Here is a 16241-nt window from a genome sequence, read left to right on the forward strand (position 1 = left end):
TTAACATTCATATTTTAAGCTGAGTAAATATGTAGGAGATAAAGTGACAACTCCGACTCGAAAATCTGTGTTGAGTCTAGCCACTTGGAACGAATCCTTAAATAAACATTGAATGCATTTTAAATGCAAAAAATACATAACGTTTTGTAAAATAAAAATATTACTTAATCTATCCCCATGAATTTATGTTGATATCAGTGACCGCAAAAATCTACACACCATCAAGTAATTATATGTTTTAAAATAAATTTTCAGTCCTGTGTGCCTCTGTCCAATATGCAGTACGCCATATGAGAATTCTGAATTGGAATGGAGACTTATAGAAGCCATGAATAAGAAGACAATGGCGTTTACTCTTCAAGACCTTATATGTGTTCGGTGTCGTCAGGTTTGTATAAAATCATATAAATTATGTATTCTATCCCATTTTATGCCTCGCAACATATACATCGTATATACTGGATACAGACAATAACTATCAAAAATATGACTACATCTTATATGATATAATAAAAAATCTACAAGTACCACTGTACAACAAATTCTTGTTAGCCTTCTTAGTATGGACCATAAATTCAAAATATTAATCTCATTCATTTCCCAAAGTTATTCTGCACATTTCAGTGATATGAACATTTAAAAAAAATCTGAAGCAATTTAAATTATTTGTAAAAAATTGGCTACTTGATTTGGGTCCCGAGAACTGTCTTGAGATGGTCACTCCACCAAAGCAGTAGACTTGTTTATATATAATTGATTTTGCATTTCATGTTTTGTATTTGTATCCACACAGTGTCTCGATGAATATACATATGTCATATACTCATATATTTGGCATTTGTGCAGATGTTGGGCCACCGAAAGCTGACAGTAGCTTGTTACTTGACCTAATGTCTGCACAGTAATTAAGTATGTGAGCTGTACTAATAATATAATGTTGTTTTCTTTTTTTTCTTACTATTATTTTACATGTATTTTATATATATATATTTTTAGACACCATGAGTATAATATATTAAATCATGTAAATGAATGCCTCGACACAGGTTGTGCCCAGTGAGGTATTCATTTTTTTTTTTTAATGTTATGTAAAAAGTGAAATAGTAAATTTACTTGTCCCTTTTTAAAAATAAATAATGAACATCGATTTTTTTGTTTTTACATTTATTAAAAAGTTTTAACCTTAATTCTTTGATCACAAATCTTTCATTTTAAATATTTGCGATATGTCGTCGGTTGACAGGTAAAACTCACAGAGTACAGATTTATGATAGAATGATTTTGTCACTAAGGTCTATATGTTTCAACAATCTCTTAACAACTCTTCGCAAGACTGCGGTTAGTAAAACTATTCAATCTTAAACGGCTTGTTTCGGGGATCGCTATTTAGGACTTTTTAGGTCCATTAGGACTTAGTGATTTTTCCTTGCAAGAGATTGTCGAGAAATATAAAACTTAAGTGACATAGAATCAATCTACCGTGAATCTGTACTTTATGAGTTTTACCTGTCCATCAACAATATCGAACTATATGACATTATGACAACAAAGTGAATTGTGAACATTAATAACATATTTTTGTCAATGGTCGCTTTCTTTATTCTTTAAATTCGTCAAAGATTTAGAATAAAACATTGTAAAAGCATAAGTTGTGGCTTGTATGATTGCTATTATAAATACATTATTCCCATTGAATACTTCATTAAGTATACGTGTATATTTCATTCTTTTCCAGGTAAAGCGGGACAATTTGGCTACAGTTTGCACATGCGCCGGTGACTTTAAACTGATGTTATCTAAGAAAGACATAATAACAAATTTGAAGACATTTAAGTTGATAGGAGAATACTTCAAGATGCCACTTCTCAAGGAGGCTGTGACATTTCATCTTCAAAACATTTAAAATTATGTATCTCGTGACCCTATGTGAAATAAAATATTATTTGTAGTTTTAATTTATTTATTTTTATAAAATAGACAATTTCATCCAAGCATCGATTAAAGAAATAATCTTATACGCTAATAGTTTTATTTTAATGGTATATTTTTTTATTCACAAACAAAACAATAGTTAAAACATAATACAACACATTACTTTGTAATACATACGCAATGGGCAGTCTTTAAATGTTAAACTGGCACAAAATCAATTAATTTATATGGAAATGAATACTAAAAATATGTTTTTTTTTCAAGTATTAAATAAACACATTCCGGCATTATTTTCTGAAAGTAACCACAAATTACTTAACTCCTGACAAAAAAACACAGGTTCAAAAAGGATTTTAAAAAAATTAAATAATACAATTGTTGTATGTAAAAAGTGTAATATTGTGTGCTTGCAGAAAAAAGTATTCTATATTGAATTTCTCGCAAAATCTTTTTTAAATAGGCACCTTTTTAGATTAAACATTAATAGATAAACAATACTTAATACAATGTTGTCAGGTCCATGCGAAAGCTGGAAATTTGCCATTAAAAAACAAAGTTTTTTAATAAAAGCATACCAAAACTTTAATATGCAAATCGTGGCAATTTTTTTATCTATATCTCCTATGGTTACAAATATATGAAATCTATTTATTACTTTTGATTTATAACTGTATGTGTATTACTAATGATTAAACAACCCAGCCTGGTCAAGCCCATAGAAAATTTACAAAACAAAAATGTACTTTTTCATCATTGATTCAAATCATATAAGTAAACGTGACTTATTCTTAGAGTAATAACACGCCTCTGGCTAATAGTCGCCCATATGGACAAACACCTATGATTATAAACCACAAAGTTCGCTACAGTTTACTGCAATATACCGGGCCTCAGGTACTCAGGTCGAGAATTGCAAGCGCAAACCGAAACCATCTGTTACATGTTTATTGTTAAACCAAAAATTTGGAACGCTTTTATTCAGTGCCATAAGAGCTAAAAGGGCTTCTCTAGTGAATTATTACTCTGAGGACTTAGTAGGCGCGTGGCAATTTTGGTATTGCCAGTTATTTAATATTTTTACATAATAGCGACTTTCGCATGGAGCAAAAATCATTACCAACAGCTAATAGTGCATAAAGTACATCATTGGTACACAAATAAAATCTTCATACTTGATCACATAAAAACATCATAACCAACTACACTGCTTTAGCAGTACTACAAAATAGGTAAAAAAACTTTTTTGATGTTACCAGCTACTCCATCATGCTTACTAAGTGTTCCGAGTCAACAATATCACCTTTAGAAATATATTTCTCTAGCATTTTCTCTGGCTCCAGGCGGATAAAATACGGTTCTGTGCGTGAAATAGAACCAGAACCCTGGACGAGTGTTTTTGACTAGATGGCTGCTCTCGAATAAAAGTCCCGAATAAGAAAATCGAGTGGAGATAAGTCTGCCCCATTGTTAAGTGGTTGGCGCGTTTGCCTACCATTCTTAAGGTCTTGGATTCTATTTCTGACAGGGTGGACGTGAAATATTAATTTTAAAGGTTCAAACTGCATTATTTCTAGACTGGCGTCTGAAGCGTAGGACTGATCACTTTACCTTCATGAAACAGATGATCAAAATATGCTGTTTTTGGTTTACAAATGTAATGCCCTATGCACCACTGGGTGTGGAAAGGGAAATGATGGCATTAAGCATAAGGCTTATCATCTTGCCTTCATACAACAAACAATTTAGATGTGCGGCAATTGGGATAATAACTGCCTTTGTAAGATTAGATGCTAATAAGAGAAGAATTATAATTTCTGTTGAGGTTGTGTATCGAAAAAGTTCTAGGTTAAGGTACTCTTCTTGCGGTCAATTAATGCCTCCGTCGTCGGAGTTCCCCGAGTGACCGATCCCTCTGGCGACCTCGCTGATGCAGACCCACTGGCCCTCGTTGCTCTCCCTCCACAGGCTGACCTTGTTATCTCCGCCCGACACGGCGAGGATGTTGCCCGTAAGGGACCAGCTCACGCTCCACACAACGTCGTCGAAGGTGTGCAGCACGGTGGACTGCCAGGAGACATTGTCCTCGCTGCTCCAGATGACGACGCGCTTGTCCTGGGAGCAGGAGGCGATGGTGGAGCGCGGGAGACCGATGGAGGGCGCCCAGGCCACATCTCGGATCCAGTCTGTGTGGATTTCTAATCTAGTGTCTTCCGCCCATTGATCAGCTTTCTCTATCCAGATCTGCAAATTTTTTTATTTTTTTTATTAAGTTATTATTTTATATACATTGTATATGTTATAAAACATAATTTTTATTTTGTACATAATTGTTAAAAAGTTTACTATAATTTACCCAAATATTTCAATTTTGAGGCCATTTTCAATGAGTTGTAAATATTAATTATGTCATAGCATTAACTATGTGGTCAAACATTTTAATTATTGTTAGAGAATATTTATTTTAAGTTGTAAATAATCCACTATTAGAAAATGGGAAGTGGGGTTTGCACCTCGGACCTCTGAATCGGCAACACTAGCCATACTGATTCAATGTTTTATTGAGTTTTCCCAAAACTTCTTGGGAATATCATATGAAATTATGTACATATACCTAATAATATGTTTCGTAAATAAATAATAGTTTTTTTATCTTTGTTTTAAAAATAGATAATAACATATTTCAATGAAAATATATTTTTATAAAGACCAACTACTTATTTCAACTCCATGGAAATTCTGTCAAGTACAGATGAAAAGCAGACATAACAAACAAATTTGTATAATATTTATTGATGTTAGTGAGCAAACGAAGTTCTGGTCTTGGCCAGTTTCAGACAATACGAACAACCGAGTTTCAAACAAACAGTTTCAAACACGAGTTTCAGCGGTGGTTTTAGTTTCGACCAAAAAACCTGCGGTTGAGATGTGTCGGATTACATTCGGCTGTACTCGGGTGCATCTTGACCTGTGACTGGTGCAGCCGTCGTGACCTGTGACCTTCAGTTTGTTTGTTTCGGCTGGCGGGTGTTGTCAGTTGTCAAACAAACATCAAACAACGGTAAAATAATTAGTTATTGTAATTGCCATTGTCTAACATAAAAAATAAAAACTAGACTGATTTAGTGATTTTCTTACTATGGTAAGTAGTTATGAGAACTTACTTATAAGAACTTTCATATTTATATTTTTTGCAATTCCTTTATAGTTAATAAGTTGAATCGGACCTCTGTATTCGGGAAATTTCATGTCAAAGGAAATCTGCTCCTAGGTTCCTATTGGATTCAGGCAGAGGAAAACTTGTCGAAATCCGGCGCTGCCCAAACATTGTGCTTTTGCCGTTGCCGGCCCCTCTGCCTGGAACCAATTGCCTTCACACTTGCGAATCATCAACAGTCCCAGTCAGTTCAAATCTCTCTTCTTTTGTTTATCATACCCTCAATTTTAAAATCAGAAAATATAATATGGAATGTTAACTTAGTTAGAATGTAAGTTTACATATAAAATTGTCAAGCGCCCTTGAAGTGGTTTTTCACAAAAATGGCGCTATACAAATCAGCCAAATATTGTTACGTTAAACTTCCTATAGCGTACATTGAAGAACTATAACAAATAAGTTATATGTATGATATAACATATTTCCTTATAAAATTTATGCCTTTTTTAAAACCTAATAAGGTTTAACAAAATAAACACCTAATTTTGGGTGTTATGAAGTGATTTATAACTTATTTAAATAAGGTTCGGTTTTGGCCGAAACTAGAACAGAAGCCAAAATTCAGTTTCGGTTAAAAATCTTATTTCGGTCATTCACTAATTGATGTACCACCAGGGCTGGTAATCCGAACGCATTTACAGCGCGCTATAATGCATATTTAGTACGTAAAAACGCGCTATACCGCTCTATAATTTCGTTTGGAATACCAGCCCAGGTAGTGCCAGTGTTAAATGCACAATCAAAAAAATACTGTATAAGTTAGATCAATCTCAACAAATGGACAGACATTAAATATAGAAATTGAAGCATTTACATCTGAGTTTTTTATTCTAAAGCATTTATGCAACTAAAACAAATGGTAAAGAATGGCTCATAAAAGACGGTTATAAGAAATCACAACGGATTAATTAATAAAATGGAAAGAAAGACTCATGCCTATGAACATCTTCCGAATAATGAAGTGCCAATAACAAACCTGATGTTTTTAAACTCCGAAACTCCTATTTTTGAAAAAAAATATCTCAGTTAACACAATATCAATTTTTCTTGATAGTCTAGATTTAAAAATCCAGTATTATTTGTCAACAAAAATTTGTATCTTCTAAAGTAATTAATATTGAGAGTTCTGTTTTGAGGAACTGCAATTTGTAGGATGTCCTAATGTTGAATCGACATAGCAATTTATCACCCAATAGCCTTCAAAGACAATATAAATTGTGCAGCACAATACCTTAACGAGATTATCACATCCTCCGGACACCAGCCGCTTCACACCGCTCTTATTGCCCAAAGGATCCATGTTGGGGTCTGCTGAAATTGCGGGACACCAACTAACAGTGTTACATCCGATCGCATGAGCCCCAGGAATCTTACGGGCCTCCCATGTATCCCCATCCTGGCTATATGACACGATGGATATCGATCCGTCCGAACTACCGCACGCCAAGATCAGTCCATATTCCGCCGGAGCCCACGCAACCGAATTCACAGAAGACTCATGGTTGCTATACTCGTATAATTTCGTCCATTCGCCGGCTTCCTTCCAAATAATCACTTTACGGTCGTAAGAGCACGAGGCCAGGAGGTTTCCATACTTCGGGTGCGCCCAGGCGACTTGCCAAACTGGACCGAAGTGTCCTTTTAAATCGGCAGCCAATGTTTGAGTTCCGCTTTTGATATCGTAAACTTTTACCGAATTGTCGGAAGAGCAGGTGGCCAATCTCAAACCGTAATAATCCAATTCAGCATCGTGTATCATATCTTCATGACCAGTATCTATTGTGTTTAGTACCGAAACCATTTTTTAAGGATTTTTAATTACTACGAATTCGCACTATTTTGACTGATTTTGACGAAATGTCAAAAACCAAACACGACGTTTACGATATTTCAAACGAGCAGACGTGGAAACGAATGGCTATAAGCTAACTAAAAATGACATTACAAAATACAGTAGGATTTTTTGAAATGTTATTTTTGGTATGAAATAAATACTGTAAGAATAATTTTTGAAATAGAAAAATGTGCTGATTATTAGTTACACATTATATTTAATCAAAAAACTATAAAAAACAATTTTGATTTCTTCTCCGTGAGGTAAGAGAAGTTTTAAAAACGTCCGTAAATAAAGCAGCATATAGACTATTTTTGTTTGCTTTAAAATGCCAATAGCCAATGAAATAATGAATGGTTAAAAACCTTTAAAAAATACAAGTACTTACCTACTATAGCAACCAATTTGTAAAATTTGGTCGTAAAATTTCTGTTTTTTTTTTCGGAATTTATTTTGCATAAAAATATTCTATATAATTACGATTCTATTATCTGAAAGCGTGTAAACTCGGTAATAATAAATATTGTAATCATATATTAATTTTTAAATGAAAATAAGAAATACAGTGTTAGAAATAATAAAAACATTGTTTTCCGTCTTTTATTGGGTGTTAAAATAAGTTATGTCCGTTTTTTTCCAATTTGAAAAATAGACACCAAAAATAAAACAAAACGGTAAAAATCATTCGAAAGAAAATTTCCGGCTCTACAAAATAATGTGTGCTTTTACGTAACACAAATATATTATTTTATTAGATTAGAAGCCTTTAAAGTCAAGTAGACAAAAGTGAGCATTTTTGACATCTCCTGATTGAGGAAATAAAGGAGAAAACAAATAAGGAGAATACATTATTGACTAATTTGTTGATTTTTTTGCATCCCCTTGATCCGTCCTCTTTATTTAGAAAAAAATAGACACAACTGATGTTAACATCCAACAAAAAAGTACAATAAATAACTTTTCTTAGATAGTCACTATTAATTTATGACCTATGAGTTATTCTTTATTTAAAATATTTTTGTTCATTGGTCAGTAGTTTAGCTCTGGTTTAGGGATATCTGAGGGGTACAGCTTATTTGGCTGAAATTCATGGTTTAATTTGTGAATGTGATTGAAACAAAAATATGTCTGAAATCACAGTACCTCTCAATGAAGATTACATTGATTCACAAGAACTACCTAATCTTATAGAAAAGTCAAAAAATGAATTTAGACAACCAATAATTAAATTTACAACAGTTGACTTCCCACAGGAACCAAGAGAACTATTTGAACAATTCAAATACGAGTATTTGAATTACAAAAAGTTGAGAATAATAGTTAAGAAATTTGAAACTCAATGGGATGCTATAAAGTCTCAGCTCGAAGAATTTGAGCAAGGGGTGGCAGATATCACTATTACACAAGATGCAATTCTCGAAGTTATTGATAAATATATAGACAGTGAAACTGGCAAACAAAATAATATTTTAACATTAATTGGATCAATGCACGAAACCGCCCAAATTATAAGCCAGGAAACATTTCACGGTGAATTGCAAGAAATTAATAATGTTTTCAGTTCCTATATTGAAGTTCTGAAGTCAAAAAGAAATGGAATAGCTGAAAAATCAGACGCCGATTATATGAATGCAGTTTTGGATGAAACAAAATTAAATAAAGAATGGCTCATCTCACAAGAAGAGGCTGCTGGTACAGAGCTGAAAAGAATTATCGACATCCATGTTAGTATTTAATATAAATCTACTTTTCCTACCCATTGGTTAATATAAGGTTAACAAGCTCTTAACGACCCTAGATAAAAAATGTAAAAATTATATGGTAAGAACCAGAGAAATTCCAATGCTTTGTAGGATACATGGTTGCATAGCATAAGTGTAAACTGTGCACCCTAAGTTAAGTTTGAAGCTAGGACTATATGACAATCTGTAAGTTATCTAAATTGAGACGGTCAGCGTACGACATAACCCGCACAAGGTATTTTAAACCGACTTAACCATCGGAAGGGATCAACTCGAAGTTATTGAACCCACTAATAGAAACTGCTCAAACCATTGCCAGTTTGAACACTTTGAGCGTGATTATCTCAGTTTCACATGTTTGTGGGTTACGTCACTTCTGCGAAGACCGCTCAATTATAACATTTTGTAATGTAAGTTGAGATCCTTTTAAAAAATGTTAATGTATTTTATATCCAGTTGATCATGCTTTTTTATTATTATTTGGGTTATGTTAGGTTAGGTGCAAACACATTGCATAAATATCTCAACAATATGTAAAATAGATAAAATAATAATTCTTAAAAAAGAGTAGGATTTAATTGTGAGCACTGGTTTTCTTATGGCTTTCCTTTTATGTTAGCACTTAAACATCAGTATTGAAATTGATGTTTTAGTGTTACCATGACCTTGTAGTAACCAATCACAAGACAAGCCACTTAAAATTTAATGTTGCCAGCATAAAAATCCACTGTGCTTCCAATTTTTGTTGTTTTCTAGTCTTTTTTGACAAACTGTAAATAACATTAAACAAACCAATGTACTTCACCCATTTGTTTTTCACTTAGATATCTACAATAGTTACTGAAACAACTACCGATATGACTTACACATGCAAGAAAATTGATATAAAAATTGAAGAGTTGGAAGAAAAATTGAGAAAAAAGAAACTGGAAATAGCCGAGATGCGCTTCAGGGAATTGAAGGCTAAACTTTCAGAAGAAATAGCCACTTTGAGGAGCAGAAAAAGTTACCTGGATCTTCAGATCAAATCTCTATTACACCTGGAGAATTCTCTTAGAGATCTAAATGAGAAGCTTCAGCGAGAGATGCAGGAAATGGAGGATACTGAAGATTTTTTTACAAATGAAATGTAATGTTTTTTTCTTTTACAATTTCTAAAACATTATTTTTGTGTAGTGTATTATGAGCTCTTCAAAACCAAAAAAAACATCACGAGAGATTGCTATTAATTACAATTGATGCAATTGAGTCGAGCATTGAAGGGAAAACAGCCGCAATATGAGGAGAGACATGACAAAGTAATTTTGCAGCGTGACAATGCTCAGCCACACGTTGCAAGGCCAGTTAAAACATACTCAGAAACACTCAAGTCCTACCCCACCCGCCATATTCATCAGAAATTGCTCCTTTCGATTACCACTTGTGAGAATCGATGACTCATGGTCTGGCCGAGCAGCACTTTCATTCATATGAAGATACCAAAAAATGTCTCGATTCATGGTAAACATCAAAAGATAATTCGTTCTTACGAGATGGTATTTATATGCTGCCAGAAGGAAGGGAAAAAATAGTCGCTAGCGATGGACAATACTTTCAATAACATGTTTTTTACCGATTTATAAAAAATAAAGCATTAATTTTCATGAAAAAACAGCGAGAATTTGTTCAAGTCCTGAATATGATGTTTTTTAAAACAATAATAAAAAAACTGTTTTGAACTTTTTTGGAGCCTAACTTCCCTTTTTTGTACTGACTGAGTCTCATATGACGAGGTTTCACATAACAGGGTGTTTTATAGGAACCTAACATATCAAATAACTCATTTTTGTATGTGGTTGTTCCTAGAATTCATTATTTGTTTAATGCTTAAAGTATTTATATTTTCAGACAAAAAGCCTTAACAGATCACAAAATGGATAGTGCGTACCAAATAAAACACATTCAGAAACTAAAGGAAGCATATGAGAAAGCAATGGAAGCACACAGAGTTAATATCAGGAAAATAGAAGAGGAAAGAGAAGTTATCAAGAAAGCTATTTTAGATGAATTCAATATTGCAAGTACGTAAAAAAATAAATATTCTCATTGGAAAATTCAGGTCAAATCCCTTCTGCCATATTTTAAAGTATTATATTTTATGTATTTTTATTTACAACAATGTTAACAGCCTAAGCCAATTATAACAATTATATGCAGAAAAGTACATACAAATAGAAACTACTGTAACAGAACTTAAATACATTTAGCAATAATAATAAAATAATGACGTACAGTCTTTAATATTTAAAAAATATGTTTTTCATAAGACTGTGAGCTTATAGTCATAAAATTTGTTTTTAATGCCTTATTTGTTTACATATTTTTTTCCCTCCAATCTTCAATCGGTCTCATAAGTAGGGTTTTTTTTCATTGATTACTTGAGTAAGAGAGAGGAGTCATCAGGTGACATCCGACATTTATTTTATTTAAACTAGCAGTTGTCTCTCTACCTATTTGTCAAATCCAGAACGTTTGAGCTATTAAGGCACCTAACTTACATTTAGTAAGCTGCTGACCAGACTATTGATGTGGTTACAGAGCTTTTCCTGGTACACTACGCTGAATTTCTTAATCTCGTATTTTACTATAGGCACTTGAAAGTAGTCGTGCACTTTAATGGTCCTTGTAACAAATATTTATTTTGTAGTATTTCAATGTTGGAGTGACTTGCTGTGTGCCCCATAATTATATTCCGTAGATCCACACCGGTTTGAGTATGACTTTGCACATGAGTACTATTTTCTAGTGAAAGGTTGGAACGTCTTCCCGCGAGCCAATTTATTGTATTATATTTTTAACTTATTCATGTGGATTGCATACGAGTTGTCATCACTCAGTTCTGCAACCATATTATAATACACGAGTATTAAATAAATAATATTATTATTATTATTTATTCAGTAAATATTACATATCGTCGGGTTTCTGGAACAAGTTGGTAACTAGCAGTTGACTATTGGCTAAATCAACACTTCAAATAAAACAGCAAGTTGAAAATTGAAAATTATTATTTTTTGCATTCATAAAATACAAAATGTTTTTATTTACTATTTAAACAGAGATTATTTGATACCAATTATGAAGACATCTCATTTCTCTAAAATTTGTATTTACCAACTTGTTCCAGAAACACAAAGATATTATATTAAATTTAGAGTTTGCATGCTATTTTTATGCTTACAGTGAGTAAAAAAAAAGCCTATTACGTTGATGATGAAGGAAGATATTATATAGATGAAGCTGGAAATAAAGTTTATGAAGAAGTAGATCTTGCGGTAATAGCCTATTTTTTTTAAAAATATGTGCTTAATATATCTGAATGAAATGATTAAGTAAAATTTTGTAGTAATCTGTTATTCGTCTAATATTGTAAAATTGTGATTATAAAATTACTAACCACCCACTGCACGGCATAAAGATGGTGAAGAGAGAAGTAAAAAAATCATTCATTGCCATGTCATTCTTCGTTTGGTTTGGTTCAATATATTTTATTGTTTAAAATGTACTGTTAGATTTTTGAAATTAATTTTCGATTTTATTATTAATTATTTAATTATTTTGGCGTAGGCATTTGCTGAAGATATGGAATTCGACTACGACGAATATGGGAAATATTTTATAGACAATCAAGGCCGCCGAATTTACAAAGAGAATGAAGAATCAAGTGCGTTTGTAAGAGATGAGTTTGGAAACTTCATCGAGATATTCAGTCCAAAAATGTCTGGATTTAAGGGTAAATAAAGAAATATTATTTATAATTCAAATTAAAATAAAAACACTATTTACATTAAAAATAGGATTTATATTCATTTCTCAATAAAGAAGTTCAGTGCTACGGGAAATTTTATATAAAAAATGCTTAAGTTATTATTATTATTCGTTATAGACAGGCAGCTTTTGCTGATGCGCCTATATCTCGTGTACTGCTTTTTGTCTGAGTTCTTCTTCCTTCAAAAAAGCATACAAACGGTTTTTGAACTGGTTGTCCGAAATGGGGACGATAAATGACATCACAAACTCTTCTAAATCAACCAATGTTAGAATGTTGTGATATATTTCCGGTTTCTGGGAAGGCAACCCACCAATCTGAACAACTCACCGAAGTGACGTCACATGCGAAGTAATAAAAAAAAATACAGAACTTTAATCATAGCGATGATAATACCATACATAAAAATAAAATTCTTTTTGGCTCAGTTTGATAGTCTATTAACAAATAAAAAAAGCAACTGAACTTCCTCATTATACCTCGATAAAGGAGCATGAGTAACTCGGAAACTGGTCAGTAATTAAATAAATAATTATAACGAAGTGGTTTTATTTTTATTTTTACTACAAAATTAATAACCGCAAAGATAGTACTTAAAATATAAATTTTGTAAAAAATAATTTATTTCGAGGTTTTATAATTTTTTAAATTTTTACTGACTTTATTTATGATTCATCAGTTTGCTTCCTATAAAGATTTTCTACAGACATTACTTCAATCAAAAAGATTACTTCATTTAAAATGCTAACTTTATAACAAATCCACAGATTTGCAAAAACACAGATCAAAACTTCATTTAAATTAAATTTACTAAGGGGTTTTATCTGTTTCAATTTAATTATTTGTTTCTAATTTTTTAGCTCACGTAAAACTCAATAATTGTGAGTACTTAAAATCTGTTCTCGGAGATCCCCTCACCAAAGCACTGGCTCAAGTAGTTTTGTATCAACCATCCGATCCCATCTTATACTTGGCTCATTGGTTGCTCAAATACAGGTAAATGATAATACAACGTAATCCGTATGGGCTAAATGCAGAACTCCTTGCAATTTATCTTCCTTCTACCACTAATGTCCCCATTCTTGAATATTCCCCGCAACTTCTAAAAAAAAGACAAAAATTCGAGAGATGATTGATGAAAGTGAAAATGCATATGCAAAATTAATATTAAAAAAGTAGTTTTTCTTATTTTTATACTCTTGTTATCTTCCATTTTTATTTGATATATTACTTGCTGCGCTGTGTGTAGATTTTATTGGAATATAGTAATAATATCTGCCCTGCTTTTGATTTGAGACTGGAGCTATCCTCTTTTAAGGGTATTCTAGTTTTACCACATTCCATCAAATTAAATGTTATGTAAATTTGTCTAATAGTAGTGAAAAAGACGAGTGGATTTTTTTTTCAATTAATTCAGATTTAATAAAAAAAAACAATATTTTTTCATACCTACTCTTGGTTCTATTTTATGACAATGCTATCAATTTTCAATTATAGGAAAAACATTGATGACAATCATCGAAGAGAAGATGAGAGAAGCGCTCTAGAGGCAGAAAGAGAGCGCCTTGCATTTGAAAAGGGAACTCATTCAGTAAGCATCATATGGATTATATTTTATGTAATTTGGTCTCATTTTGATTAAAAATAAGTTATGCCTTAAATAATACATTATGATAGTTAGACACAAAGAGGTATGGATTTTATGAAATGTCTCAGTAGTGGCGATGAGGAAGTTTAGTCAGTGATAAAAAAAAATTAAGTTTTGCGATTTTGAAATTACTCCGCCTGTGATGTCCTGATTGGTGGATTGGCTTCCTGGTAACCAGAAATGTAACACAACACTCCATTGGTTGGTTTCGGAGAACTATTGACGTTGTTTAAAGTATTTCATTATTATAATTTTTTTCATACATTTTTGAGAAACTTCACAGTACAATTAATAAATGCTCTAATTTTTACCGAATGTAAGAAAACAATTTATATACCCATTTTCTCATTGCACTGAACTTCCTCATTGCCATGCAAATTTCATAATATAATATGATGGACTTTTTTATCTATGTTTTCCTTTTAACAGAGCACTTCAAGGAAGAGGTTGACATCTCCAAGATTAGACTTTTTGTGGAAGGGAGGCGAAAGTCATTTGGATTACAACCTCATGACGTACATAACTCCGCAGGACTTCGTCAAACCCAGCCTGGATACACCTCAAACTATATGAACATCAAGCCAAGAGTTAAATTACCCATTTAATAAAATTTAAAACTATTTACATCGTTGATTTAAGTGCGCTAACACTTATCTAAAAAAATACTTTTAAAGATTCCTTCAAACTTGTTTAAAAAAAAAAAAAAAAGAGTGGGAAACAGTAAAAATCTTAACTGATTTATATGTTGGCAACACTTAATAGTACATAAATGGATTGGTCTGTGATTGATTACAGCAAGGACACAATATCATAGACCCTCAATTATTTTCTGCTCTTTTTTGTCAGGTTGTAAAAATCTTTTTCTTCATCGTGATAAAAAAAAACTTATTTTGTTATTTAATAAAACTTTTTCAATAGATACCTTTTTTCAATAAAACGGCAAAATAACTAGTGCTTTTTTAATATTTTATTCCATTTGTAAATAACAATTTTATATGTACAGTGTGTTATTCACAAAATAAATGAAATTTTATAAAAATATAATGTAATTAAGCTGGGAATAAATCTGGACAAATTTAAATATGATAAATGACATAATAAATAAAATACACAGTAAAATATCCAATATAACATTCTGTGAAAGAGAAATTAACAAAATATGGTGCAAATGTAAAAAAATCAAGGATTGGTGAAAGGCTCTTAATTAAAAATGTCAGTAAAAACTACACAATGCATTTTTTTTTTCCCAGTCAGATGTTTTTTAAAAAATATATAAGATATCATTGGTAAGCCATTGATATTATGAGTTTTTTTATCCTCGTGAGCATAGACATAATTCTAACAAAACAATTTCAATTGAATTCTATTGGTAAAAATAGGGGGAATTAAGTGCTGTGAATTATTAACCCCATCTTGGCAGGATTTTTTTTTTTTACATATTTGATGGTTGAAAACACTCCAAAATCAAAATCCCATTTTTTTTTGTTTTAATCAAAGTTTATTATGAATTGTGATAATGCAGTTAAGAATGAAAAATATGCTGAAGCAGATTTAACTGTTACTGGTGTTTTAGTTCATGAGAAAAAATGAGATCATATCGATGGTCTAGAAGACAAATGTGCTGATTACAGAATTGGTATATTTCAGGAGAGCAGTTTAATATTTGGCAAGTGGCTTTTTTGTCATTGTTTCCATATCACTTATTATGAATGGATCCTATAGCAGGAATGAAATCGATATCCTAAAGCAGGAATGGCCAACTAGATCAGACCAGAGGTCTACTCGTTACAATTGCAGCATTTCTGGATAATATTTGTTACATGGAAGATAAGTATAAGTAATATAAGTCATCACAAATGAAATAAATTGTATAGACTCCGAAAGAAAAATCCACTAGAGAAGGCAACGGGAAACCACTCTGGTCATATTTTCCCAGGAATCACTATGGCGAGTACATCCGATGAGCAGCTGTTCTGGCTGAGTAATATGATGGTAGCGCGGGGACCGAGATGCTTTCGCTGTAGTGATCGCCAACGTCGGGGGATCGTCAACCCGCGCACCGC

At 32.2% G+C, this 16241-nt stretch overlaps 4 protein-coding genes across 5 annotated transcripts in view; 2 read left to right on the forward strand and 2 right to left on the reverse strand.

Moving 5' to 3' along the window:
- PolE1 (DNA polymerase epsilon catalytic subunit 1) overlaps positions 1-2023 on the forward strand; it is a 38615-nt gene extending 36592 nt beyond the window's left edge. For both annotated transcript variants that reach the window (XM_088233758.1, XM_088233759.1), the window contains 2 exons: positions 256-388; positions 1736-2023. In XM_088233758.1, the coding sequence (XP_088089884.1) occupies positions 256-388; positions 1736-1903 (301 nt within the window). In that variant the 3' untranslated portion in view covers positions 1904-2023. The remainder of the gene's footprint in view (positions 1-255; positions 389-1735) is intronic.
- On the reverse strand, positions 1949-7072 carry Sec13 (nuclear pore and COPII coat complex component secretory 13). Its single transcript, XM_088233763.1, has 2 exons — positions 6378-7072; positions 1949-4173 (listed from the first exon to the last, which is right to left on the reverse strand). Exons 1-2 carry the CDS (start codon positions 6945-6947, stop codon positions 3799-3801), a joined length of 945 nt encoding a protein of 314 aa, XP_088089889.1. The 5' UTR covers positions 6948-7072; the 3' UTR covers positions 1949-3798.
- Positions 7073-7996: 924 nt separating this feature from the next.
- Positions 7997-15404, forward strand: LOC148276760 (uncharacterized). Its single transcript, XM_088233762.1, has 8 exons — positions 7997-8704; positions 9547-9851; positions 10610-10782; positions 11945-12036; positions 12329-12494; positions 13391-13526; positions 14028-14121; positions 14608-15404. The coding sequence occupies exons 1-8, from the start codon at positions 8105-8107 to the stop codon at positions 14749-14751; spliced, it is 1710 nt and encodes a 569-aa protein (XP_088089888.1). The 5' UTR covers positions 7997-8104; the 3' UTR covers positions 14752-15404.
- Klp3A (kinesin-like protein 3A) overlaps positions 13514-16241 on the reverse strand; it is a 29276-nt gene continuing 26548 nt past the window's right edge. The window contains exon 17 of the mRNA XM_088233761.1: positions 13514-13632. The gene's annotated coding sequence lies outside the window, so the exon portion shown is untranslated. The remainder of the gene's footprint in view (positions 13633-16241) is intronic.

This window comes from Micrasema longulum, unplaced genomic scaffold (genome assembly GCF_059751315.1).
Source record: "Micrasema longulum isolate JH-2025_06_02 unplaced genomic scaffold, ASM5975131v1 h1tg001149l, whole genome shotgun sequence".
Taxonomy (NCBI): Eukaryota; Metazoa; Arthropoda; class Insecta; order Trichoptera; family Brachycentridae; genus Micrasema; species Micrasema longulum.